This window comes from Oncorhynchus nerka, linkage group LG16 (assembly GCF_034236695.1).
Source record: "Oncorhynchus nerka isolate Pitt River linkage group LG16, Oner_Uvic_2.0, whole genome shotgun sequence".
NCBI lineage: Eukaryota > Metazoa > Chordata > Actinopteri > Salmoniformes > Salmonidae > Oncorhynchus > Oncorhynchus nerka.
Window position 1 is genome coordinate 12,824,206 of NC_088411.1, and position 27,221 is coordinate 12,851,426.

The 27,221-nt window shown below is 43.6% G+C and overlaps 1 protein-coding gene across 2 annotated transcripts; it reads right to left on the reverse strand.

The window, feature by feature from the left end:
* Window positions 1-1,420: 1,420 nt before the first annotated feature.
* On the reverse strand, window positions 1,421-24,215 carry LOC115144050 (lysosomal acid lipase/cholesteryl ester hydrolase-like). Of its 2 annotated transcripts, XM_065002436.1 has the most exons (10): window positions 24,132-24,215; window positions 17,148-17,273; window positions 15,666-15,777; window positions 11,051-11,249; window positions 7,638-7,747; window positions 7,124-7,260; window positions 6,777-6,923; window positions 6,550-6,621; window positions 5,849-5,917; window positions 1,421-4,013 (listed from the first exon to the last, which is right to left on the reverse strand). In XM_065002436.1, the coding sequence occupies exons 2-10, from the start codon at window positions 17,256-17,258 to the stop codon at window positions 3,774-3,776; spliced, it is 1,197 nt and encodes a 398-aa protein (XP_064858508.1). In that variant the 5' UTR covers window positions 17,259-17,273; window positions 24,132-24,215; the 3' UTR covers window positions 1,421-3,773. The 2 variants fall into 2 exon arrangements, with proteins under 2 accessions (XP_064858508.1, XP_064858507.1); XM_065002435.1 differs by lacking the exon at window positions 24,132-24,215 and having other exon boundaries at window positions 17,148-18,102.
* Window positions 24,216-27,221: the final 3,006 nt, after the last annotated feature.

The window sequence follows — 27,221 nt, forward strand, 5'->3', positions numbered from 1 at the left end:
AACATCTACAGAATGACCAACAAGAAGCCATTTGATTACCATTCATCCAATAATTAATCTTATAGAAAAACATGATTTTGGACATAGAGATGATTCTGATTAAAATAGGGCGCATTGGAAATAAGTGTAGTGTAATAATCAAACTCCGTCGCCAGAGGGCGTAGGCTACATTACGATACCTGCTGAGCATTTTAGAACATTCAAATGGTAAAAGGATATTTAGAACAAATATGCCTCACTAACATGTACAATAACGAATCACATTGGATCTATTCAGTTCATTTCTAGCTGCAACGTTCGGCAACCACACGTGCGCTTTCTCCAAAAAAGGTATGTGCTGTGATGGAACTGTGTGTATCAACTTCATAAAAGTTCAACAGTGGCCTATACCATAGCCTAGACAACACGAGCCAATTTAAAACGATCCAGCTAAATTGAATTAAGATTTGAATAATTCAAATGTGGTTCACTCTGGAAGAATTAAGGAAATATAACATCATCATGCCCACGTTCATGATTACTGCATGGCTTTCCAGATGTATCATTTATCTCTATTCTAATGAACATATGTGACACAATGATAAACCTCACCCTTTGCATGGTGATGTTGTGCCATGTTTTACCTTTATGCAAAATGCTTACTCACACTTGTTGCCTATTCTAACTTCTTAAAATTAGCATCGCAATAGACCAACTTTAGCCTAATACTGTTTATGTAGGCAAATGTATCTTCGTGAAAACCGTCATTAAACACATTTGAACAAAAAATAATCAGAATCATTAAATATTCCAACAAAACACACCCTAAATGTGTTAGACTACTTTGGGTGTAGGACTAGATGTTGAACAGAAATTGGCTGTGGAAATATTAGCCTAGGAAACACTTCAGTGATCTTCAGGTCGGAAAGTCGGAGCTCTCAAAAGATGCCTGAGCTTCCGAAATGGAATTCCAAATTGATGATCGTTTTTCTTCGAGTCCAGTTGTCTTGAACACATTAAAGTCGGACATTTCTGAGTTCCAAGGTCTCAGACCCTTGTGGTTTTGAACGCGGCATCTTTCTAGAGCTCTGACTTTCTGACCTGAAGATCACTGATGTTATTTGACCGGGTTTCCACCCCAGAGTTCCCAGATGTCTTGAAAGCACCAAGTGTATTCCGAGGTGAGCTGTCATTTACACACGTGTAATGGCCACGTAAGACTATTTTAGTCTCTGTATAGTTGTTTAGTCTCAGACATGGGCTAATAAAGTTTCAGTAGCCTACTTTACAATAGCAGGCTAGCTCCTCGGAAGCATAGCAGGTGGATTGCCAGGTTTGGACACACCTTCCCGCACCTGAGGTAACTCTGCCTTTACAATATTTAAAGGACTAGCATATTTGATGTTGGTGTCTTGTGTGAAAGAACACAATCAGAAGTCAGTTCATGAAAACTGTTTATTCCAGACAAACCATATTCCAGTGAAAAGCAGATGTTTGGATTTGCAGATAAATTTGCCAAAAAAAAAAAAAAAGGATTTTGCTTTGCCATTATGGGGGATTGTGTGTAGATTGATGAGGATTTTCATTTATTTAATCAATTTTAGAATAAGGCTATAACGTAACAAAAAGTGGGAAAAGCCAAGGGGTCTGAATACTTTTCGAACACTGTGCATACAGTCAATTTAGATGGAGAGCATATAAATGCATTAAAAGCATTTCCGTAAAGCTTTGTGATTAACGCGGACAGGTTTGATGTCAGACAACAATGGCATGTTCATGATTTAAAACGTTCCCAATCCGTTAAAATGAAGGGACGTTTTATATTGAGGCTTTGACGGGACTATTAAACAAAATTACAGGCTTTGTTACTGCCAATACCTTTCAGATATACATAAAAGGCGGACAAAAGTTGGCGTCATGGTAAAGTTGGCGGCTTTTCGTCTTGGTTTGACAGGGATATATTTATCAAAGTTTTGGTGGTAATATGATGCATTCTTCTGTCCTTTAGAATGATAAAACCCCACTGGATATAGCAAGGAGACTGCAGTTCAAGAATATTGTAACAATGCTGAAAAAGACAGACTGAAAGCTTTAAGGGGGTTTTGAGGACGAGGGGGAACTTTTCACCATGGCAACATCACCATCTTTTCAGTAGTATTTTGTCTGACAGTCATTTTTATACAGTATGTAGTTCGTACTGGACACCTTAGCCTCAGCTGTATATCAACCATTCGTTAAAGTTAATACCAGTACAAGTGGCCATGTAATTGTTTTTAATTGCCTCATGGTTGATCCTATTTGAATGATTCATTTAATTTACACTGAGAGTACAAAACATTACACTAATATTGAGTTTCACCTCCTTTTGCTCTCAGAATTAGTTGGGACATGGACTTACAACAGGGTTCCCCAACTTCTATTTATCCTCTCAAGAAAAAAATTGTCCCGCAGCTGACTAGATGATCCCTGGACTACAAGGTATCGAAAGGCTTCCACAGGGATGCTGGCCCATATTGACTCCAATGCTTCCCACAGTTGTGTCAAGTTGGCTGGATGTCCTTTGGGTGGTGGACCATTCTTAATACACAAGGGAAACTGTTGTGATTGAAAAACCCAGAAGCATTGTAGTTCTTGACTCTCTTACCGGTGCGTCTGGCTGCTACTGCCATACCCCATTCAAAGGCACTTAGACATTTAGTCTGGATTCACCTGGTCAGTCTGTGACGGAAAGAGAAGGTGTTCTTAATGTTTTGTTCACTCAGTGTCTACTATTTTTCTGAATAGTATGCTTCTCTAAATATTTGTGAGTGAGTTGAGTGTTTTTTGTTTCTGGTTTTGATATTGTCCTTTGTACAGTACATACGAGTAAGTAAATTAAAACATTGTTACAGATTAAAGCCTTTGACAATGTTTAAATAAATAAAATATATGAGTAGATACTCAGACAAGCACTTTTCAATAAATGTTGTCAAGTAATTTAATCGTACAACCTGATTTTGTAATGGAGATTTATTGAGTAGTCTTCTCAATGAGTTACAAGGTGGCATAAATATGATGAATGAATGAATGAATGAATGAATGAATGAACAAACAAGTCAGTCATTCTTTGGTCAACACCCTTCCTAATTCATTCTCAAGATCACCTAAAATCCAATAAAAATACATTGAGGAAGTAGCTAATAAAAAGACAGTCAACAGCACAGGAAAGAGCTAAATTAGTGGTCAACAAACAAAACAATGAATTTGTATGACTAAAAAGGCACAGCAAAATAAACCAACCCAACACAAGTCCTGAAGAGAGAGGTACTGGGTGTTGAACTGGGCCCTGGACAGTAACCATGATATTGCACCAATGACTGAGATATATTCATCTAAACCTACAAGCAGGATTTCAACAGGATCTAAATGTACTTCTGTGTTTTTACAAACCCGGGAAATTCTCAAAACACAGATTAAAATCCATTCAAGTGTTGTGGAAGAGAGGACAGTAGTAAAAGACAAAAAATAATACAAGATGATTCCTCACACATAACCCTAAACTCAGCTTGTGTACCGCACTACCCCAATTTAGAGGTGAATGATTATTGCTCATGGTTTAGTCAAACACACACGTGTGTTAATACTCTCTCTTACACACCCTTATAGTAACAAACACACATACAGTGCACAAACACTCGCACCCAGGCACTCTGATATGACTCCCAAAATATGTCAGATACAGTATTAAAATCTCTTCAGCGATTGTGATGAGAGTTGAGGCTAAAATTATCAAAATCTCCCTGCCTATCCACTGTTTACACCAAGTCCTGCTGGCTCATCAGTTTGATTATCTCACTGTACATCTCCTGGGGGGCGTCCAGGCCCCAGATGAAGTCCAGGTGTTCCCAGTGCTCGATGTGGCGGTGGTACACCAAGTTGGAGACCTGGGTGAGCAGCACGGCAACATCCTTAGGGTCAGCAAGTGTGTCGTGACCTCCGGACCACAGGGCCGTAGGCACCTTCATGTCCTGAATGTTGTACAACGGAGGGGTCGACTGGAGGAGGGACAAGAATGGACTAGATGTTAGCTAAAGGCATTGACTGGTCATAACTCCTCTGTCATCTGTCTCCTCACCACGCGCTCTCACCACTGGCGTCCCCCAGGGCTCTGTTCTAGGCCCTCTCCTATTCTCGCTATACACCAAGTCACTTGGCTCTGTCATAACCTCACATGGTCTCTCCTATCATTGCTATGCAGACGACACACAATTCATCTTCTCCTTTCCCCCTTCTGATGACCAGGTGGCGAATCGCATCTCTGCATGTCTGGCAGACATATCAGTGTGGATGACGGATCACCACCTCAAGCTGAACCTCGGCAAGACGGAGCTGCTCTTCCTCCCGGGGAAGGACTGCCCGTTCCATGATCTCGCCATCACGGTTGACAACTCCATTGTGTCCTCCTCCCAGAGCGCTAAGAACCTTGGCGTGATCCTGGACAACACCCTGTCGTTCTCAACTAACATCAAGGCGGTGGCCCGTTCTTGTAGGTTCATGCTCTACAACATCCGCAGAGTACGACCCTGCCTCACACAGGAAGCAGCGCAGGTCCTAATCCAGGCACTTGTCATCTCCCGTCTGGATTACTGCAACTCGCTGTTGGCTGGGCTCCCTGCCTGTGCCATTAAACCCCTACAACTCATCCAGAACGCTGCAGCCCGTCTGGTGTTCAACCTTCCCAAGTTCTCTCACGTCACCCCGCTCCTCCGCTCTCTCCACTGGCTTCCAGTTGAAGCTCGCATCCGCTACAAGACCATGGTGCTTGCCTACGGAGCTGTGAGGGGAACGGCACCTCAGTACCTCCAGGCTCTGATCAGGCCCTACACCCAAACAAGGGCACTGCGTTCATCCACCTCTGGCCTGCTCGCCTCCCTACCACTGAGGAAGTACAGTTCCCGCGCAGCCCAGTCAAAACTGTTCGCTGCTCTGGCCCCCCAATGGTGGAACAAACTCCCTCACGACGCCAGGACAGCGGAGTCAATCACCACCTTCCGGAGACACCTGAAACCCCACCTCTTTCAGGAATACCTAGGATAGGATAAAGTAATCCTTCTCACCCCCCTTAAAAGATTTAGATGCACTATTGTAAAGTGGCTGTTCCACTGGATGTCTTAAGGTGAACGCACCAATTTGTAAGTCGCTCTGGATAAGAGCGTCTGCTAAATGACTTAAATGTAAATGTAAATGTATAACGGCACAGTGGATACCGAGCAGTAAAGATAAGGTACTTTCAGAAAGAGGTTGTAGCTTCGGAGAGCTTTGGAAAACAACTGGTGTGAAGTGATATGTGTGTACACTGAGAACACCAAACATTAGGAACACCTTCCTAATATTGAGTTGAACCCCCCCCTCGGAACAGCCTCAATGCGTAGGGGCATGGACTCTACAAGCTGTCAAAAGCGTTCTACAGGGATGCTGGCCCATGTTGACTAATGCTTGGCTGGATGTCCTTTGGGTGGTGGACCATTCTTGATACACACGGGACATTGTTGGGTGTGAAAACTCCGGCAGCGTTGCAGTTCTTGACACAAACCGATGTGCCTGGCACCTATTACCATACCCTGTTGAAAGGCACTTAAATCTTTTGTCTTGCCCATTCACCCACTGAATGTCACACATACACAATCCATGTCTCAAGGCTTAAATCCTTGTTTACCCTGTCTCCTCCCCTTCATCTACACTGGTTGAAGTGGATTTAACAGGTGACATCAATAAAGGGATCATCACTTTCACCTGGATTTACTTGTCTGTCATGGAAAGAGCAGATGTTCTTAATATTTTGTATACACAGTGTACGTTGGTAGACTAATGAGCTCTGAGCTGGCCTTGCCTGGTTATAGTGAGCCATGTTCCCTGCTCTCCCATAGTCATACGCCATCAGCTTTCCAACATGCACCGCCTGTAAAAAGAAAACACATTAAAAAAATACTTGACTCAAGATAGCTGAACAGATGGTGGTACTGTATGTATATGTAATACAGTATGTCCAACAATATGTCAACTTCAGTAAAGTTAAAATTGTCTTCGGTAAATCTGGTATTGACCTTTACTCAAGGATCGGGCAACAAATAGGTGTGTTTGAGTCAGTGTGCAGCAGGAATGTCTGTGCCTCTCCTATTCACACAGTGGAATGTCGATGATAGTTGACTTGGGTGTGAGACTGAGGTATAAACAGGGTGAAATAATTATTTGTGACACTGAATAAGCTGAAAAATAATTGATCAACGTCTTTGAGATCAACTATTTCTGTCCTTAGTAACTGTTTTTGCTCTGTTGCTTGTGAAACCAAAATGTCAGTATCGGTTTGACAACTGTGGTTTGACAAGTGCAAACTCATTCTCGATTCAGACTGTGTTGACCACACCCCAGCCTCACAGGATATAGGTAACATTATAGGCCTGATATCTACACTATAGGCCTACATGACAGTTTTAACAAACAGGGGTTGGGATGGGATGTGTACTGTAGGTTTGAAGAAGTGGAATCATATTGGAGGATGTTTTGAGAAGCTCCTCTCAGGTATGTTCTTACCTGAGACCAGTGAATCATGTTCTGCACTGAGGTGCCTGCTGGGCAGTGAGAGATGTACACAGGTGTGCGAGTCTGGACAAAAAGAGAAACGAACATCTTCACCAAACTCATACAGTGCCTATATAATTGGCTTGAGGTTGAAGGCTTTAGGTTTAAGGAAGTCCACAGTAGTAATACTGTAAAATCACTTTCAAAAAGCAATCAAATGCGAGCGCTGTGGAACGCACCATGTTGAGGTTCAGCTCATCAAAGCCACAGAGGACAAAGAAGATGTTTCCACACAGCTCGCTATGAGGCTCCTTACTGCAGAATTTGGTAGCAAACCACTTGATGAGAGAACTCTGAGGCATGAAGTCCCTCTTCCCAAATAGATCCTAGGATATGGAAACCAAACAATGGATTAGCATTAGTCAGTATTGAAATATTTTCAAAGAATTCTGACAGATCGATCAAGATAACAAAAAAAACTGATACCCAAGTTGGGTAGAAAAAGGACACCACAGGTTAGACTTATTGTATGAATGAATTGTGGCATAATGCAGTTTAAGTTAGAAAAATAGCCTTTGCTACTCACCCAAATGAGGTAATCGGGGAAGATGGAGAGCTTGGTTATGGGGCTGGCAGTAAAAGCCACGGTGGCCACTGGTGCCAGGCCGAAGAACATCTTGATTTTGCTTGCCAGCTCAGGCATTGAAGAGAATGCAACAAAAGCTACAGGGACAGAGACATACAGTCAGATATGTCATGGTTTAAAAACAGGGGCGCAACTTTGATTTAAGAAGTGGGGGGTGGCATTATTATTATTTTTTTTATCCAGTCAGATAAACACTCCAAACAGCCTACCCGACTGCTCGGAGGCATGCGCATGGTCCTAAAGGACACCGTTGCCTCGTTTTGTATCACATTCCAATGATAAAACTGGGGGGACAAAATGCAATTTCAGAATGTGTCCCTCCCGTCCCCAGTGAAAGTTGCGCCCCTGTTTAAAACTGTAAACCATAGTGTAGTTAACGGTGTCAAACTACAGATAAGAAATATACTGCTTCATACTGTAATATGACACATTTAACTAAATCAAGCCGTCTCACCAATAGTGGTTCCCTGAGAGTGGCCTACATAGTAGATCGTCTCCTGGCCTGTGGTCTTCAGGATGTGGTTGACCACTGCTGGCAGGTCCTTCTTTGCCATCTCATCATAACTGAAGAATAAAGAACAGAAGAAACTCAGTGAATGCCATAATAAGACTACTTAAATAAACATTTCAAATAATATATTGTTTTTCTACTACAACCTCTTGTGATTCTATTGGTAAGCACAGGGGATATACACTGAGTGTACAAAACATTAGGAATGGATGGGGTATTTGTGCCATTCAGAGGGTGAATGGGCAAGACAAAATATGTTAGTGCCTTTGAATGTTTGGTTGGGTAGTAGGTGCCAGTGTGTCAAGAACTGCAATGATGCTGCAACAGTTTCCCCAAGAATCGTCCACCATCTAAAGGACATCCAGCCAACTTGACACAACTGTGGGAAGCATTGGAGTCAACATGTGCCAGCATCCATGTTGAATGCTTTCGACACCGTATATAGTTCATGCCCCAACAAATTGAGGCTGTCTTTCCACTGGATGTGTACCAACCTCACTAAAAGTGGCAGTAATAAAGCCTCTCTTGAAAAAGCCAAACCTTGACCCAGACAATATAAAAAAACTATCGGCCTATATCGAATCTTCCATTCCTCTCAAAAATTTTAGAAAAGGCTGTTGCGCAGCAACTCACTGCCTTCCTGAAGACAAACAATGTATACGAAATGCTTCAGTCTGGTTTTAGACCGCATCATAGCACTGAGACGGCACTTGTGAAGGTGGTAAATTACATTTTAATGGCATCGGACCGAGGCTCTGCATCTGTCCTCGTGCTCCTAGACGTTAGTGCTGCTTTTGATACCATCGATCACCACATTCTTTTGGAGAGATTGGAAACCCAAATTGGTCTACACGGACAAGTTCTGGCCTGGTTTAGATCTTATCTGTCGGAAAGATATCAGTTTGTCTCTGTGAATGGTTTGTCCTCTGACAAATCAACTGTAAATTTCGGTGTTCCTCAAGGTTCCGTTTTAGGACCACTATTGTTTTCACTATATATTTTACCTCTTGGGGATGTTATTCGAAAACATAATGTTAACTTTCACTGCTATGCGGATGACATACAGCTGTACATTTCAATGAAACATGGTGAAGCCCCAAAATTGCCCTTGCTAGAAGCATGTGTTTCAGACATAAGGAAGTGGATGGCTGCAAACTTTCTACTTCTAAACTCGGACAAAACAGAGATGCTTGTTCTAGGTCCCAAGAAACAAAGAGATCTTCTGTTGAATCTGACAATTAATCTTAATGGTTGTACAGTCGTCTCAAATAAAACTGTGAAGGACCTCTGCGTTACTCTGGACCCTGATCTCTCTTTTGAAGAACATATCAAGACCATTTCAAGGACAGCTTTTTTCCATCTACGTAACATTGCAAAAATCAGAAACTTTCTGTACAAAAATGATGCAGAAAAATTAATCCATGCTTTTGTCACTTCTAGGTTAGACTACTGCAATGCTCTACTTTGCGGCTACCCGGATAAAGCACTAAATAAACTTCAGTTAGTGCTAAATACGGCTGCTAGAATCCTGACTAGAACCCCAAAATTGTATCATATTACTCCAGTGCTAGCCTCCCTACACTGGCTTCCTGTCAAAGCAAGGGCTGATTTCAAGGTTTTACTGCTAACCTTCAAAGCATTACATGGGCTTGCTCCTACCTATCTCTCTGATTTGGTCCTGCCGTACATACCTACATGTACGCTACGGTCACAAGACGCAGGCCTCCTAATTGTCCCTAGAATTTCTAAGCAAACAGCTGGAGGCAGGGCTTTCTCCTATAGAGCTCCATTTTTATGGAACGGTCTGCCTACCCATGTCAGAGACGCAAACTCGGTCTCAACCTTTAAGTCTTTACTGAAGACTCATCTCTTCAGTGGGTCATATGATTGAGTGTAGTCTGGCCCAGGAGTGGGAAGGTGAACGGAAAGGCTCTGGAGCAACGAACCGCCCTTGCTGTCTCTGCCTGGCCGGTTCCCCTCTTTCCACTGGGATTCTCTGCCTCTAACCATATTACAGGGGCTGAGTCACTGGCTTACTGGGGCTCTCTCATGCCGTCCCTGGAAGGGGTGCGTCACCTGAGTGGGTTGATTCACTGATGTGGTCATCCTGTCTGGGTTGGCGCCCCCCCTTGGGTTGTGCCATGGCGGAGATCTTTGTGGGCTATACTCAGCCTTGTCTCAGGATGGTAAGTTGGTGATTGAAGATATCCCTCTAGTGGTGTGGGGGCTGTGCTTTGGCAAAGTGGATGGGGTTATATCCTTCCTGTTTGGCCCTGTCCGGGGGTGTCCTTGGATGGGGCCACAGTGTCTCCTGACCCCTCCTGTCTCAGCCTCCAGTATTTATGCTGCAGTACTTTATGTGTCGGGGGGCTAGGGTCAGTTTGTTATATCTGGAGTACTTCTCCTGTCCTATTCGGTGTCCTGTGTGAATCTAAGTGTGCGTTCTCTAATTCTCTCCTTCTCTCTTTCTTTCTCTCTCTCGGAGGACCTGAGCCCTAGGACCATGCCCCAGGACTCCACCTGACAGACTGTTCTGCCTTCGACCTGTGGTCATTTATGAACATTTGAACATCTTGGCCATGTTCCGACACAGCCAGAAGAGGACTGGCCAGTTTCAACTGTTCTAGGACCATGCCCCAGGACTACCTGACATTGACTCCTTGCTGTCCTCAGTCCACCATGCTGGTCATTTATGAACATTTGAACATCTTGGCCATGTTCTGTTATAATCTCCACCCGACACAGCCAGAAGAGGACTGGCCACCCGACATATGCTCTCTCTAATTCTCTCTTTCTTTCTCTCTCTCGGAGGACCTGAGCCCTAGGACCATGCCCCAGGACTACCTGACATGATGACTCCTTGCTGTCCTCAGTCCACCTGGCCGTGCTGCTGCTCCAGTTTCAACTGTTCTGCCTTATTATTATTCGACCATGCTGGTCATTTATGAACATTTGAACATCTTGGCCATGTTCTGTTATAATCTCCACCCGGCACAGCCAGAAGAGGACTGGCCACCCCACATAGCCTGGTTCCTCTCTAGGTTTCTTCCTAGGTTTTGGCCTTTCTAGGGAGATTTTCCTAGCCACCGTGCTTCTACACCTGCATTGCTTGCTGTTTGGGGTTTTAGGCTGGGTTTCTGTACAGCACTTTGAGATATCAGCTGATGTACGAAGGGCTATATAAATAAATTTGATTTGATTTTGATTCTGAGGGGAAAAGGGCATGCAACTCAATATTTGGAAGGTGTTCCTAATGATTTGTACACTCAGTGTAGATCCAGGTTAGGCGCATAGCCATGGGGTGAATAGCTGAGCGAGCAAGGATCAGTATAAGTGGAATAAATCTCTCTAGCTACCTGAACTGCCAGAACTCGTCGTGGTCAGGGCTGAGTGTGAGGTGTCTCCTGGACCAGGTGCTTCCCCTGCTGTTGCCGATCCAGACGTCGTAGCCAGCGTCAGCTAACAGGTAAGCCAGGCTGGTGTTGGGCAGGTTGGTCACCCAGTTACTCCCCGCAGCTAGGAGACCGTGCTGGAGGAACACTGCAGGCTTGGGATCTAGGAATATGAGAAAAAGACTACATTATGCACAATGCTATAGGATGAATACTGTAACAAGATATGGAAGAAATACTAATTGAGGAGCTGTCACGCCCTGACCTTAGAGAGCAGTTTTATTTGTCTATTTGGTTAGGTCAGGGTGTGATTTGGGTGGGCATTCTATGTTTTCTATTTTTTTTTTTTGATGTGTGGTTCCCAATCAGAGGCAGCTGTCTATCGTCTCTGATTGGGAATCATACTTAGGCTGCCTTTTCCCCACCTAATGCTGGTAGTATTATTTATTATTTATTTTCTGTGTGTTTGTGAACGCCACGGTTGATTTTCTGTTTACCTGTTTTTTTCTTTGTGAAGCTTTCACTTTATTAAAGAGTTGGTGCACCTTGGCTCATTTATGGCTAATTTATGATAGGGAGTTTGAAGACAGTGAACGTGACAGGAGCACCTTATTCCAAGCAAGGATCATAGGCAAAGCCCATGTGGTAATGCATAGTATTTCTCCAAACTTCTCAAACATGGTTGAAGTATCCATTCACATTCCAACATGCCCGAAACAACATAAACTGAAAGTGTATTGTTACAAAAATGGTTAGTTACAAAAAAGTATGTTCTATTCATAATTCAAGTGTTGTGTTGACTGTAACCACCAGGAGGGGGTGTCTGTCTAAGCTATATCCCAGCTGCAGCGCAGCCGTTCTTGTGGCCCTGCACTTTTTCTTTTTTGGGAGCTTTATCGCTACGATCTGTCAGAAACAGGATGTGAGCGGGTCCTTTCGGTAGCACAAACAGACCTTTAGATGATAGGATTGTTTGACTTCATACCAGCCATTCCTCCCTCCCTACCCCTAGGTTGTCTCAAATGACACCCTATATATAGTGCACTACTTTGGGTTCTGGTCCAGGTCAAAAGTAGTACACTACATAGAGAATAGGGTGGCATTTGAGATGGACCCCTAGTCTACCCTGCTGCCTAGACTGCCTTGTACTTGTACTAGGCATTTCAACCATAATGCAGCTGTTTGCAAGAAATCTACACTATCTCTCCTAGATTGAACATCAAAGATTTCCAGCAATAGCTATTCTAGCTAGCACGATTTCATATCAAAATTCCATTTGGGGGCTGAAATACAGCTCTGCTGTGTTCCTTTGAGATCCAGACGCTCTCCCGTGTGACCAGGGGAAGTGGGACAACAGGAAATGAGATGTTCTCCAGCCTATCACAGAGCTCCGCTGCCTATCTTACTGGATGTGCGGCTGCTGCCACATACTACTGAGCAGGGAGTATGAGGCATCAAGAGATACAAACAACATGATGGCTCTTTACTTATTTAGAGGATATCAGAATGTATTATTGAGATTTTTAACTCCCCAGACGACCTCAGCCCTGGCATATCACATCGTATTGGGCGTATCTTTAAAGTGGAACCCCTACCTAGTTGATGAAGCATTTCCAATGACAAATCACTGTCAATATTAATACTAAACTGAATGTACATTTTAAATTGTTGGAGAGGGTCAAATTAAGTACACAGCATTCATTTACTGATTCATGTTTTGGAAAGTAATGCAATGGAGAAAGCAATGGCGAAAAAACAAGAGCGGGGCCAAAGCCAGTGTTTAATACTCGAAGGCACTTACATTCACCTACAGAGAGATCTGTACCGATAACATTAGTTATTGTTCAGAATAATATGAGACCCTGTGTTCAGGAAAAAGCATTGTCTATTGCCTCTGAATTTGATTTTACACAAGTGGGTTCCCACGATGAGATTAGTGTGAGGTTTAGCACTCACTTTGCTCATTAATGAAATATAGGTGAGAGAGAGAAAGAGAAACTGAATACTGATTTGTAGGAACTGGAGAGGGACAGTGGCAGTGTCTGACAGAAGCGGTGCATCACAGTATTTAGACTAAACTTGTAAGAGAAAAACTTCCTCTTTACAAGAAATCTAAAACTTTTAATACCATGACGCATTCCTAAACATACTCAAATCGCGTAGCAAACAGTTTGCTCCTTATTACTGTTACTATTACTGTTCCCATCACATATTGAAAATAAGCTGTAATTACAGTACATTGTAACAAGAGCATAATAAATGAGACGCTGGATGAACGTTAGCCAAGCTACATTTGAAACAGCTCAAACTAGGGACGGATTACGAGAAATGCCAAACAAATAAAAACTCTACAGAAATTAAATTAAATCATAGACTCGGTTCAAAATGATTAAAGCATAGAGGTGACCTATTAGCAGATGGACAAACTCACTGGATGCATGTGATATTATAGCTCGTGATAACACGAAAAGCCAGGAGTAGGCTGGGCGGTGCATCTCAAAATATAGAAATGGATTCCTCCTCCTCCGCTCTCCTCAAGGTGACTAATGCTGAAAACCACTTCTCTTTGGATCCTGATTCAGTACTAATGTTTGACAATGTGAGAAATATCAGCACTTCAGATGTTAGATAAGGTCTGTCTGTGTTGGTCTTAGATATGTGGATCTGATTACAGGGCAGAGAAGTAAGGGATAAACAAACACAACTAAAAGAAATTAAATATATACAGCACCAGTCAAAAGTTTGGACACACCTACTCATCCCAGGGTTTTTCATTATTTGTACTATTTTTTTCACATTGTAGAGCAGAATTGAAGACATCAAAACTATGAAATAACACACATAGAATCAAAAAAGTATTAAACCAATCAGAATCTATTTATATTTGAAATTCTTCATTCTTGGCATTCTCCCAGCTTCATGAGGTAGTCACCTGGAATCCATTTAAATTAACAGACAGGTGTGCCTTGTTAAAAGTTAATTTGTGGAATTTCCTTCCTTCTTAGTGCATTTGATCCAATCAGTTGTGTTGTGACAAGGTAGGGGTGGTATACAGAAGATGTGGTAAAAGACCAAGTCCATATTATGGCAAGAATAGCTCAAATAAGCAAAGACAAACAACAACATAAAAACTGTCCTTTGGTCTGATGAGATTTTTGGTTCCAACAGCTGAGTCTTTGTGAGACGCAGAGTAGGTGAACGGATGATCTCCCCATGTGTGGTTCCCACAGTGAAGCATGGAGGAGGAGGTGTGATAGTGTGGGGGTCCTTTGTTGGTGACAGAGTCAGTGTTTTATTTAGAATTCAAGGCACACTTAACCAGCATGGCTACCACATAATTCTGCAGCGATACACCATCCCATCTGGTTTGCACTTAGTGGGACTATCATTTCTTTTTCAACAGGACAATGACCCAACACACCTCCAGGCTGTGTAAGTGCTATTTGACCAAGAAGGAGAGTGATGGAGTGCTGCATCAGATGGCCTGGCCTCCACAATCACCCGACCTCAACCCAATTGAGATGGTTTGGGATGAGTTGGACCGCATAGTGAAGAAAAAGCAGCCATCAAGTGCTCAGCATATTTGGAAACTCCTTCAAAACTGTTGGAAAATAATTCCAGGTGAAGCTGGTTGAGAGAATGCCAAGAGTGTGAAAAGCTGTCATCAAGGCAAAGGGTGGATACTTTGAAGAATCTAAAATCTAAAATATATTTTGATTTGTTTTAACACTTTTTTGGATTCTACATGATTCCATATGTGTTATTTCACAGTGTTGATGTCTTCACTATTATTCTACAATGTATAAAATAGTAAAAATAAAGAAAAACGCTTGAATGAGTAGGTGTGTCTAAACTTTCTACTGTATGTATATATATTTTAAATCAATTATTCAATTATCTTTAGAAGAAAATTAAGCTGGATTTTTGGTCACAATTCAAGTGTTTTTAGATTAAAAGCATAATGTTGCAGCCCTCAATTGCTGCTCGACAACATAATAATTGTCGGCTCCCAATAATAATCAGCGTTCTAACTGGTGATTGTGGACGCGAGCCGCACACAGCAAGCTGCTCCGCTTGCCCTATTCCCATTCTTCCTCCTCAACAAACCCTCAAATCTATCAGCTAACTTGAATTTTTTTTTATAATTGAAGGTCAAAATTGTGGAGGGAAAGCACTAATCATGTTTTGCTACCTAATAATCGAACTTAGAATACGTCCAGAAACGCTTGTTTATTTTTTCAAATGGAGAAATTCTACAATTGAAATTGACTCACCCTATTCATCATAGGAATGTGACATGCACAGCAGTAAGCTCATTTATTTCTCCTTTCAATATGGAAAGGAAACCAGGTACTTGTATTGTAAGTGCTGTTTCTTACTGAGTAAAAGGCTAATTTATTAACTAAATGTTAATAATTTTGTTAACACATTTTTGTGTAACAATAGTACCAGTTCATTCAATTGGATGAGGGAAGGGGTGTGTGGGGGGGGGGGGGGGGCACGAGATGTCCCCCATGATGACAGGGGGGCATGAGTGAAAAGTTTGGGAAGCACTGCATTAAAACTCTTTGGTGCACACCTTTACTGTCCTTCAGGCCATGTGGGATCCTGTTGACACTGAGGATGTAGAGGTCTTCTGTGACGACATCATGCTCCTCTGCTGGGTAGCCCCAATGCCTGATGATCTCACTCTGTGGAAGAGAAAGAAGACAAACAAACTGTCAAATATATTTTGAATTCTGACATAATGGGGATATTTGGAAACACTTTATTTTACAGCCCCATTATCACTGGTATTCACATTACAGTAAAATTAAAGCAGACAATTCTTCCCCTGTTGCATTCCCTCTCACCGCCCCCTCCCAGATATTATCTATATATACGCTAATCTGGAACTTCAAAGAAAGTGTTTGAGCCTGTTGGTTCCAGCCGGGCCTGCCATGCGATCTAGCCATGCATAATTAAAACACACCACCATTCCCCCCCTCCCTCTAGGCTGCCAGTCTGCACATTCTACTGACTCTGGGCCACTTAAGGATAAACCTGCTGGTTCGACACACCGAGGTCATCTCAGGGGTGGAGGGGAGGATTTGGTGTTCTGCTCTGACTCATTTTTGTTTCTGGTTTTACACAGGGAAATGGCTGAGTATGAAAAATAATGTAACGTCACGTGACCTCAGTATGGTGAGAGATATTGAGAGGGTCTGTGCTTGCAGGCCAACAATGGGAAATATGTTTTCTCACATGAGAACTATTCTGGTAATTGTATTAGGCTTATATCATTGATAGTGTGTAGTTTCCAATGACAAATACTGTATACTAACTATAGATGCACTAGAATTAGGATTAATGTCATTTTGTTACTATGCGGTGCCTATAAAAGATACGAGGTTAACCACTGACATGTACCAGGCCCAAATCCACAAATGTTGATTGTATCATTGGCATACCTCAGAAAAAACATACATTATATATTTTCTGAAAAAGTGTGGTGAAAGAATTTGATTGACTGCCATGCCGCAAAATAACCGTTTCATTGAACACTCACTTTTCCCGACTTACAGGGACTCATTTTTATACTGCTTTTTATGTTTAGTTAGGTCAGATCTCAGACTTAATGTTTTAGTCATATAATATGGGTGTGATATTGTCCTATCTAGTGATAAATATATGCTGAAGTTTAATACATGACAGAGAGATTTCCTTTCGAGTGACCTTGCCCAAGCCTCAGTATCACATGTTTTGACTTTCCTTGAGATGACTCATGGGATATATGGGGGACAAAGTGCAGAATGTGGGTAAAGCAGAACTCCCCTCATGTGAGGTAACCACCATGACTATTATTTGCTCATGTTGGCCCAGAAGATTGCCTAGTTCTATGAATAGTTAATGAGCTCTGTGACCTATGAAGTCCAGTAGTGTGTTCAGTTATCTATGGTCGGTATTAAAACAGTTTGAAGTCTGTCTGGAAAAACTGTGTGGATAAATACAATTTCTCAGTATTTGTCCACTTTGTTTCTGAGAATACAGTTTGTCTGTTATTGATTTTTAGCCAACTCACAATATTCATGTTGACCTCTGGGTCCAGTCCTTTTTTGTCTTTCAGCAAGGATCTCTGACACTGGACCGCCGCAGTGGTCAGGAAGGCCATTAAAAGTAGTATCCACACCATCTTCAGTCTGAAAAACTTAATACATGTGTTATAAACCTTTAGAAGTCTCTCCGACCACATTATGTCAGAACCTATTCAGCATCACACAGAGGCATCATGCCCATTTAAAAAATATTTAAAAAGTATGTTTAATTTACAATTACTACTAGCAATTTTATGAAGTTGGCTTTAGCTAGCCAAGATAGGTTCCCAATCTCCCAACATAACTAGCTACCAGGAAGCCATTTCAGGCTATCAATTAAATTATAGCAGCTAGCTTGTCTATCTATCTTACCTGGTATGACTGCTGGCAAAGTTGTTAGACTTTAGCCAGCTACATAGTTGTCTTTGCTGTCTTCGTATCCAAGATAATTGTGTAGTTAGAGTGTGTAGTCTTAGAGTGATTATCTTAATTTACCGAGGTTAGCTAGCCAGCTATTTTGTCGTCCTTAACGTAGGAGACACTCCTAGCTAGCCAATAGCCAGCCAACGTCTACTGAATAGAACTTTCGCATTCCGGTCGCATTCCGCTTCGCTCCACAGGTAGTATCATATTTTCATTTCATTTCATTACAGTCCCAACGGTGTGATTTGTTTGATCGTAGCTAGCTACATAGCTAGCTACATAGCCGTCTTTGGTTCAAAGATAATTGTGTAGTCTAGAGCGATTTTCTAGGTTAGCTAGCCAGCTATTGTCGTTCTCCTAACGCAACGTAACGTAACCAACACTGCTAGCTAGCCAGCTAGCCCCCGAAAAGCAGCATTGTAGAAACTTCACACTCAACGGAACGACTTGATTAGGGTAGTGTCAACAACGCAGCTAGCCTACCTCAGCAGTACTGTATCATTTTAATCATTTTAGTCAATTAGATTCTTGCTACGTAAGCTTAACTTTCTGAACATTCGAGACGTGTAGTCCACTTGTCATTCCAATCTCCTCTGCATTAGCGTAGCCTCTTCTCTAGCCTGTCAACTATGTGTCTGTCTATCCCTGTTCTCTCCTCTCTGCACAGACCATACAAACGCTCCACACCGCATGGCCGCGGCCACCCTAATCTGGTGGTCCCAGCGCGCACGACCCACGTGGAGTTCCAGGTCTCCGGTAGCCTCTGGAACTGCCGATCTGCGGCCAACAAGGCAGAGTTCATCTCAGCCTATGCCTCCCTCCAGTCCCTCGACTTCTTGGCTCTGACGGAAACATGGATCACCACAGACAACACCGCTACTCCTACTGCTCTCTCTTCGTCCGCCCACGTGCTCTCGCACACCCCGAGAGCTTCTGGTCAGCGGGGTGGTGGCACCGGGATCCTCATCTCTCCCAAGTGGTCATTCTCTCTTTCTCCCTTACCCATCTGTCTATCGCCTCCTTTGAATTCCATGCTGTCACAGTTACCAGCCCTTTCAAGCTTAACATCCTTATCATTTATCGCCCTCCAGGTTCCTCGGAGAGTTCATCAATGAGCTTGATGCCTTGATAAGCTCCTTTCCTGAGGACGGCTCACCTCTCACAGTTCTGGGCGACTTTAACCTCCCCACGTCTACCTTTGACTCATTCCTCTCTGCCTCCTTCTTTCCACTCCTCTCCTCTTTTGACCTCACCCTCTCACCTTCCCCCCTACTCACAAGGCAGGCAATACGCTCGACCTCATCTTTACTAGATGCTGTTCCTCCACTAACCTCATTGCAACTCCCCTCCAAGTCTCCGACCACTACCTTGTATCCTTTTCCCTCTCGCTCTCATCCAACACTTCCCACACTGCCCCTACTCGGATGGTATCGCGCCGTCCCAACCTTCGCTCTCTCTCCCCGCTACTCTCTCCTCTTCCATCCTATCATCTCTTCCCTCTGCTCAAACCTTCTCCAACCTATCTCCTGATTCTGCCTCCTCAACCCTCCTCTCCTCCCTTTCTGCATCCTTTGACTCTCTATGTCCCCTAAACTCCAGGCCGGCTCGGTCCTCCCCTCCCGCTCCGTGGCTCGACGACTCATTGCGAGCTCACAGAACAGGGCTCCGGGCAGCCGAGCGGAAATGGAGGAAAACTCGCCTCCCTGCGGACCTGGCATCCTTTCACTCCCTCCTCTCTACATTTTCCTCCTCTGTCTCTGCTGCTAAAGCCACTTTCTACCACTCTAAATTCCAAGCATCTGCCTCTAACCCTAGGAAGCTCTTTGCCACCTTCTCCTCCCTCTTGAATCCTCCTCCCCCTCCCCCCTCCTCCCTCTCTGCAGATGACTTCGTCAACCATTTTGAAAAGAAGGTCGACGACATCCGATCCTCGTTTGCTAAGTCTAACGACACCGCTGGTTCTGCTCACACTGCCCTACCCTGTGCTCTGACCTCTTTCTCCCCTCTCTCTCCAGATGACATCTCGCGTCTTGTGACGGCCGGCCGCCCAACAACCTGCCCGCTTGACCCTATCCCCTCCTCTCTTCTCCAGACCATCTCCGGTGACCTTCTCCCTTACCTCACCTCGCTCATCAACTCATCCCTGACCGCTGGCTACGTCCCTCCCGTCTTCAAGAGAGCGAGAGTTGCACCCCTTCTGAAAAAACCTACACTCGATCCCTCCGATGTCAACAACTACAGACCAGTATCCCTTCTTTCTTTTCTCTCCAAAACTCTTGAACGTGCCGTCCTTGGCCAGCTCTCCCGCTATCTCTCTCAGAATGACCTTCTTGATCCAAATCAGTCAGGTTTCAAGACTAGTCATTCAACTGAGACTGCTCTTCTCTGTATCACGGAGGCGCTCCGCACTGCTAAAGCTAACTCTCTCTCCTCTGCTCTCATCCTTCTAGACCTATCGGCTGCCTTCGATACTGTGAACCATCAGATCCTCCTCTCCACCCTCTCCGAGTTGGGCATCTCCGGCGCGGCCCACGCTTGGATTGCGTCCTACCTGACAGGTCGCTCCTACCAGGTGGCGTGGCGAGAATCCGTCTCCTCACCACGTGCTCTCACCACTGGTGTCCCCAGGGCTCTGTTCTAGGCCCTCTCCTATTCTCGCTATACACCAAGTCACTTGGCTCTGTCATAACCTCACATGGTCTCTCCTATCATTGCTATGCAGACGACACACAATTAATCTTCTCCTTTCCCCCTTCTGACGACCAGGTGGCGAATCGCATCTCTGCATGTCTGGCAGACATATCAGTGTGGATGACGGATCATCACCTCAAGCTGAACCTCGGCAAGACGGAGCTGCTCTTCCTCCCGGGAAGGACTGCCCGTTCCATGATCTCGCCATCACGGTTGACAACTCCATTGTGTCCTCGTCCCAGAGCGCTAAGAACCTTGGCGTGATCCTGGACAACACCCTGTCGTTCTCAAATAACATCAAGGCGGTGGCCCGTTCCTGTAGGTTCATGCTCTACAACATCCGCAGAGTACGACCCTGCCTCACACAGGAAGCGGCGCAGGTCCTAATCCAGGCACTTGTCATCTCCCGTCTGGATTACTGCAACTCGCTGTTGGCTGGGCTCCCTGCCTGTGCCATTAAACCCCTACAACTCATCCAGAACGCCGCAGCCCGTCTGGTGTTCAACCTTCCCAAGTTCTCTCACGTCACCCCGCTCCTCCGCTCTCTCCACTGGCTTCCAGTTGAAGCTCGAATCCGCTAAAAGACCATGGTGCTTGCCTACGGAGCTGTGAGGGGAACGGCACCTCAGTACCTCCAGGCTCTGATCAGGCCCTACACCCAAACAAGGGCACTGCGTTCATCCACCTCTGGCCTGCTCGCCTCCCTACCACTGAGGAAGTACAGTTCCCGCTCAGCCCAGTCAAAACTGTTCGCTGCTCTGGCCCCCCAATGGTGGAACAAACTCCCTCACGACGCCAGGACAGCGGAGTCAATCACCACCTTCCGGAGACACCTGAAACCCCACCTCTTTAAGGAATACCTAGGATAGGATAAAGTAATCCTTCTCACCCCTCCCCCCTTAAAAGACCTAGATGCACTATTGTAAAGTGGCTGTTCCACTGGATGTCATAAGGTGAAAGCACCAATTTGTAAGTCGCTCTGGATAAGAGCGTCTGCTAAATGACTTAAATGTAAATGTAAATGTAGGAAAGCAAGCAATAACTAAATGTACTGAATAAGACATTCCTTTCAGTCTTTTACCCAGATTTTAGCAGAGATGCAAAAAAGAAACACCAGTCAGGAGGATACTGACAGCTCAATATGTATGCTTAGATATGCAGAAAAGTAGACCTATTTTAACATAGAATTAAACATAATGGTTATGGCTTTAGATTGCAGGTGTTTGAAAAATGCTAAATTCTCCAACTTCCGGGATAGGGGGCCTAGCCCCCCTCCGGACCACCTCCAGCCATCCTCACTTTCTTTATGCTCTTTCAGATTTTGGGGGTTCAAGACAACCCTGGCAGCACACACCTACTTAAATATGAGCATATATCAGAGACTTTATACATTCAATTTTATGTTTCATTGCAATCTTAATCTCTCATTGACAGACTAATTACACAAGATATACAGTGGGGCAAAAAAGTATTTAGTCAGCCACCAATTGTGCAAGTTCTCCCACTTAAAAAGATGAGAGAGGCCTGTAATTTTCATCATAGGTACACCAACTATGACAGACAAAATGAGAAGAAAAAAATCCAGAAAATCACATTGTAGGATTTTTAATGAATTTATTTGCATATTATGGTGGAAAATAAGTATTTGGTCAATAACAAAAGTTTATCTCAATACTTTGTTATATACCCTATGTTGGCAATGACAGAGGTCAAACAGTTTCTGTAAGTCTTCACAAGGTTTTCACACACTGTTGCTGGTATTTTGGCCCATTCCTCCTTGCAGATCTCCTCTAGAGCAGTGATGTTTTGGGGCTGTTGCTGGGCAACACGGACTTTCAACTCCCTCCAAAGATTTTCTATGGGGTTGAGATCTGGAGACTGGCTAGGCCACTCCAGGACCTTGAAATGCTTCTTACGAAGCCACTCCTTCGTTGCCCGGGCGGTGTGTTTGGGATCATTGTCATGCTGAAAGACCCAGCCACGTTTCATCTTCAATGCCCTTGCTGATGGAAGGAGCATTTCACTCAAAATCTCACGATACATGGCCCCATTCATTCTTTCCTTTACACGGATCAGTCGTCCTGGTCCCTTTGCAGAAAAACAGCCCCAAAGCATGATGTTTCCACCCCCATGCTTCACAGTAGGTATGGTGTTCTTTGGATGCAACTCAGCATTCTTTGTCCTCCAAACACGACGAGTTGAGTTTTTACCAAAAAGTTATATTTTGGTTTCATCTGACCATATGACATTCTCCCAATCTTCTTCTGGATCATCCAAATGCTCTCTAGCAAACTTCAGACGGGCCTGGACATGTACTGGCTTAAGCAGGGGGACACGTCTGGCACTGCAGGATTTGAGTCCCTGGCGGCGTATTGTGTTACTGATGGTAGGCTTTGTTACTTTGGTCCCAGCTCTCTGCAGGTCATTCACTAGGTCCCCCCGTGTGGTTCTGGGATTTTTGCTCACCGTTCTTGTAATCATTTTGACCCCACAGGGTAAGATCTTGCGTGGAGCCCCAGATCGAGGGAGATCATCAGTGGTCTTGTATGTCTTCCATTTCCTAATAATTGCTTCCACAGTTGATTTATTCAAACCAAGTTGCTTACCTATTGCAGATTCAGTCTTCCCAGCCTGGTGCAGGTCTACAATTTTGTTTCTGGTGTCCTTTGACAGCTCTTTGGTCTTGGCCATAATGGAGTTTGGAGTGTGACTGTTTGAGGTTGTGGACAGGTGAAGGACAGAGAAGGCTCTTAAAGAAGAAGTTACAGGTCTGTGAGCCAGACATCTTGCTTGTTTGTAGGTGACCAAATACTTATTTTCCACCATAATTTGCAAATAAATTCATTAAAGATCCTACAATGTGATTTTCTGGATTTTTTTCTAATTTTGTCTGTCATAGTTGAAGTGTACCTATGATGAAAATTACAGGCCTCTCTCATCTTTTTAAGTGGGAGAACTTGCACAATTGGTGGCTGACTAAATACTTTTTTTGCCCCACTGTATAGTTATTGGTTAACCAAAATGATTGCAATCCAAATGTTGCAGTCTCCACTACTAATGTTTCGAATTTAAAAAAATTAGTTGGCTGCAATCTCTTCTCTTTACCACGAGATCTGGCCTGATACTGTGTTCACAACAGTTCAAAGTTAGTCATTTGTTTGTGTAATATATCAAAAGATGTTTGCATTGTCTCAAGAATAAAGCACTAGATGATCAATTCTACAAATATTGCTTGAGTGGCTCCAGACTGAGAATAGACATTGGACTATTGATGGAGTCTCATAACCGATTAGTTAGAGAAAAACAAACTGAGTATGAAGCCTTCGCAGTCAAAAGAGCAAAACATGAATTTGTATTAGTTGTTTTGAAGAGTTTCAGATAACTGTGGGAGTAAACTAGATATAACACCAAGATGTCCATGAGGATGTGAAAGTAACAACAATCTCTAGCCTTTACAAAAACTCTGACCCAATTACTACATTATTAATTCATCATTTATTTTACCCCTGATCTTTTGTTTTCCTGCACATTATTCATAAACTATGCTTGCCTTGAAACTCTTAGTTGTGGAGATTCAATACAAAACTATGACATATGTGGACTGACTATCTAATTAGACAAGCATGCGTTAAAATATGAGTAGGTTATGCTTCAGTAGGCTGTTGTAGACATTTACATTACACAAGGTGGTCTCTACTCACAGACACTAAACCTGTACATGTCTAAACTATTACATCACAGGGCAGGCATATATGTGATATATGGAAAATGTAGGCTATACATTTGTATCAGTGGCGAATATATCCCCATAAATGTATTTTACGATAGCTACAATGTGTCCATGTGCAAACACTTACCCGGACAACTTCTGCTGTGTAGAATAATAATACTGTATTCTTGGTTGGCCAAATGAAGAGGAAGTCACAGGAGCTGCAGCGTGATAAAACGTCAGAGGCTCCCTACTGCTTTTGTTGCCGATTGGGCTTGTAACAAACATTGGGAAAGATTAAATGCTGATGTAATCTTTCCACCCTGCTCTAGCCCAATTAATCAGTCCTGTAGATGTGGCAATGACAATACTGCTGGCAGTGCGATTTTGTAATAGAAACTAAGTCTTATGTTTATTTTACTTGATTAAACTGTTTTTTCCATGCATCCAAGGGAACATTTTGGTCGGCCAACAGCCATTCATCTTTAGGCTACTATGTGAAAAATGGCTTTACCAAACACGCGCAACGAAACTTAAAAAGTAAATTATTTGTGTATTGCCAGCAACAGTTGTTTATAGTTTAAGTTGAACTCAATGTCACGAGTTCTTATAGTTGGTGCAGGGTTGACATGCAGTTTATGCGCTTGTCTTCTGCGAAGAGAAATGCCAAACAAAGTTATTGTTGTCTGGGACAAATCGCGAGGAGCAGGTAAATTTGTCAGTTGCCGCGGAAGTTGTTACATTGTATTTAAATCAAATGTATACGAAGCGTGCTACTTGAGACGAGACTTTCACATAATTATAATTGGCCAAATTAATTTATATCGTTACAATGTCGGCTGCGTGCTTATTATTCCTCAGATAACAGTAAAAAAGTGAGGGTCAAATTGTGACGTGAGATTTTTTTACCATACATTTCAACCCTTCCTGCTCCTATCAGTGGCATCTCAGTACTTCTTTAGAAGGATAAATCACAAAATATTGATGATGACATTTGACTCTAATTCATAGGCTATCTCTGCTGCTGTTGACCTCCCTGTGACTTCCATAAACCCACATGCAGATGTTTTGTTTGAATTGACATGGAACACTATTGAAATCTCATCAGTAAACTATTATTAAGTCTGTCTGTTGATATGTCATTAATAATGGGGCTTGCGAAGCAAGAATCCCCACTTTAAGTCTTCTACATACTTCTGACTTATTATTTAAATAATAAGGCCCAAGGAGTGTGTTATATGGCCAAAATACCACGGCTAAGGGCTGTTCTTAGGCACAACGCATCGCGGAGTGCCTGGATACAGCCCTCAGCCGTGGTATATTGGCCATATACCACACCCCCCCGAGGTGCCTTATTGCTATTATAAACTGGTTACCAACGTAATCAAGCAGTAAAAATTTGTTTTGTCATACCCGTGGAATACGCCCTGATATACCATGGCTGTCAGCCAATGAGAATTCAGGGCTCGAATCACCCAGTTTATAATTAGCGTTATACCACAGCGTTGTTGAATACTTGTTTCTGATTGGCTAAAAGGGTCATTTTAGAATGAACATTAAAACCAGATAACGGACAGTTAGAACCCGGCAGATGCTTGGAATTTAGAGTGGTAGAAAGTGGCTTTAGCAGCAGAGAGAGAAGAGGAAAATGTAGAGAGGAGGGAGTGAAAGGATGTCAGGTCCGCAGGGAGGCGAGTTTTCCTCCATTTCGTAGAGCGACTTCCGGGTTGGAGCGAGCGGTCGCATCTGCACTCGGTCCGCAGGTAGTATTACATTTCATTATAGTACAACGGTTTGATTTGTCTAATCTTAGCAATTTCTTCTTAGCTAGCTACATAGCCGTCTTTGTATCATAGATAATTGCGTAATTATCGTATTTCGTCATCCTAACGCAGTCTACACTGCCCTGCAGCTAGCCAGCTAGCTAACGTCCACCGTTAGCTAGTCCACCGTCTACCGATTAGCAGCACAACTATTACACTCAACTGAACGACTTGATTAGTGTAGTGTTAGCTAGCTACATAGTTGTCTTTGCTGTCTTCGTACCCAAGATAATTGTGTAGTTTAGAGTGTGTAGTTTTATGTCGTCCTTAACATAGGAGACTCTGCTAGCTAGCCAACAGCTAGCCAACGTCTACCGAACAGAACTTCTGCACTCAACAATCCGGTCGCATTTCGCTTCGCTCCACAGGTAGTATCACATTTTTCATTTCATTTCATTACAGTACAACGGCTTGATTTGTTTGATCGTAGCTAGCTACATAGCTAGCTACATAGCCGTCTTTGTATCAAAGATAATTGTGTAGTCTAGAGCGATTTCCTAGGTTAGCTAGCCAGCTATTGTCGTTCTTTTAACGCAACGTAACGTAATCAACACTGCTAGCTAGCCAGCTAGCCCCGAATAGCAGCACAGTAGAAACTATTACACTCAACGGAACGACTTGATTAGTGTAGTGTCAACAACGCAGCCAATGCCAGCTAGCCTACATAGTCAACAACGCAGCCTCTGCCAGCTAGCCTACTTCAGCAGTACTGTATCATTTTAATCATTTTAGTCAATAAGATTCTTGCTACGTAAGCTTAACTTTCTGAACACTCGTGACGTGTAGTCCACTTGTCATTCCAATCTCCTTTGCATTAGCGTAGCCTCTTGTGTAGCCTGTCAACTATGTGTCTGTATATCCCTGTTCTCTCCTCTCTGCACAGACCATACAAACGCTCCACACCGCGTGGCCGCGGCCACCCTAATCTGGTGGTCCCAGCGCGCACGACCCACGTGGAGTTCCAGGTCTCCGGTAGCCTCTGGAACTGCCGATCTGCGGCCAACAAGGCAGAGTTCATCTCCGCCTATGTCTCCCTCCAGTCCCTCGACTTCTTGGCACTGACGGAAACATGGATCACCACAGACAACACTGCTACTCCTACTGCTCTCTCTTCGTCTGCCCACGTGTTCTCGCACACCCCGAGAGCTTCTGGTCAGCGGGGTGGTGGCACCGGGATCCTCATCTCTCCCAAGTGGTCATTCTCTCTTTCTCCCCTTACCCATCTGTCTATCGCCTCCTTTGAATTCCATGCTGTCACAGTTACCAGCCCTTTCAAGCTTAACATCCTTATCATTTATCGCCCTCCAGGTTCCTCGGAGAGTTCATCAATGAGCTTGATGCCTTGATAAGCTCCTTTCCTGAGGACGGCTCACCTCTCACAGTTCTGGGCGACTTTAACCTCCCCACGCCTACCT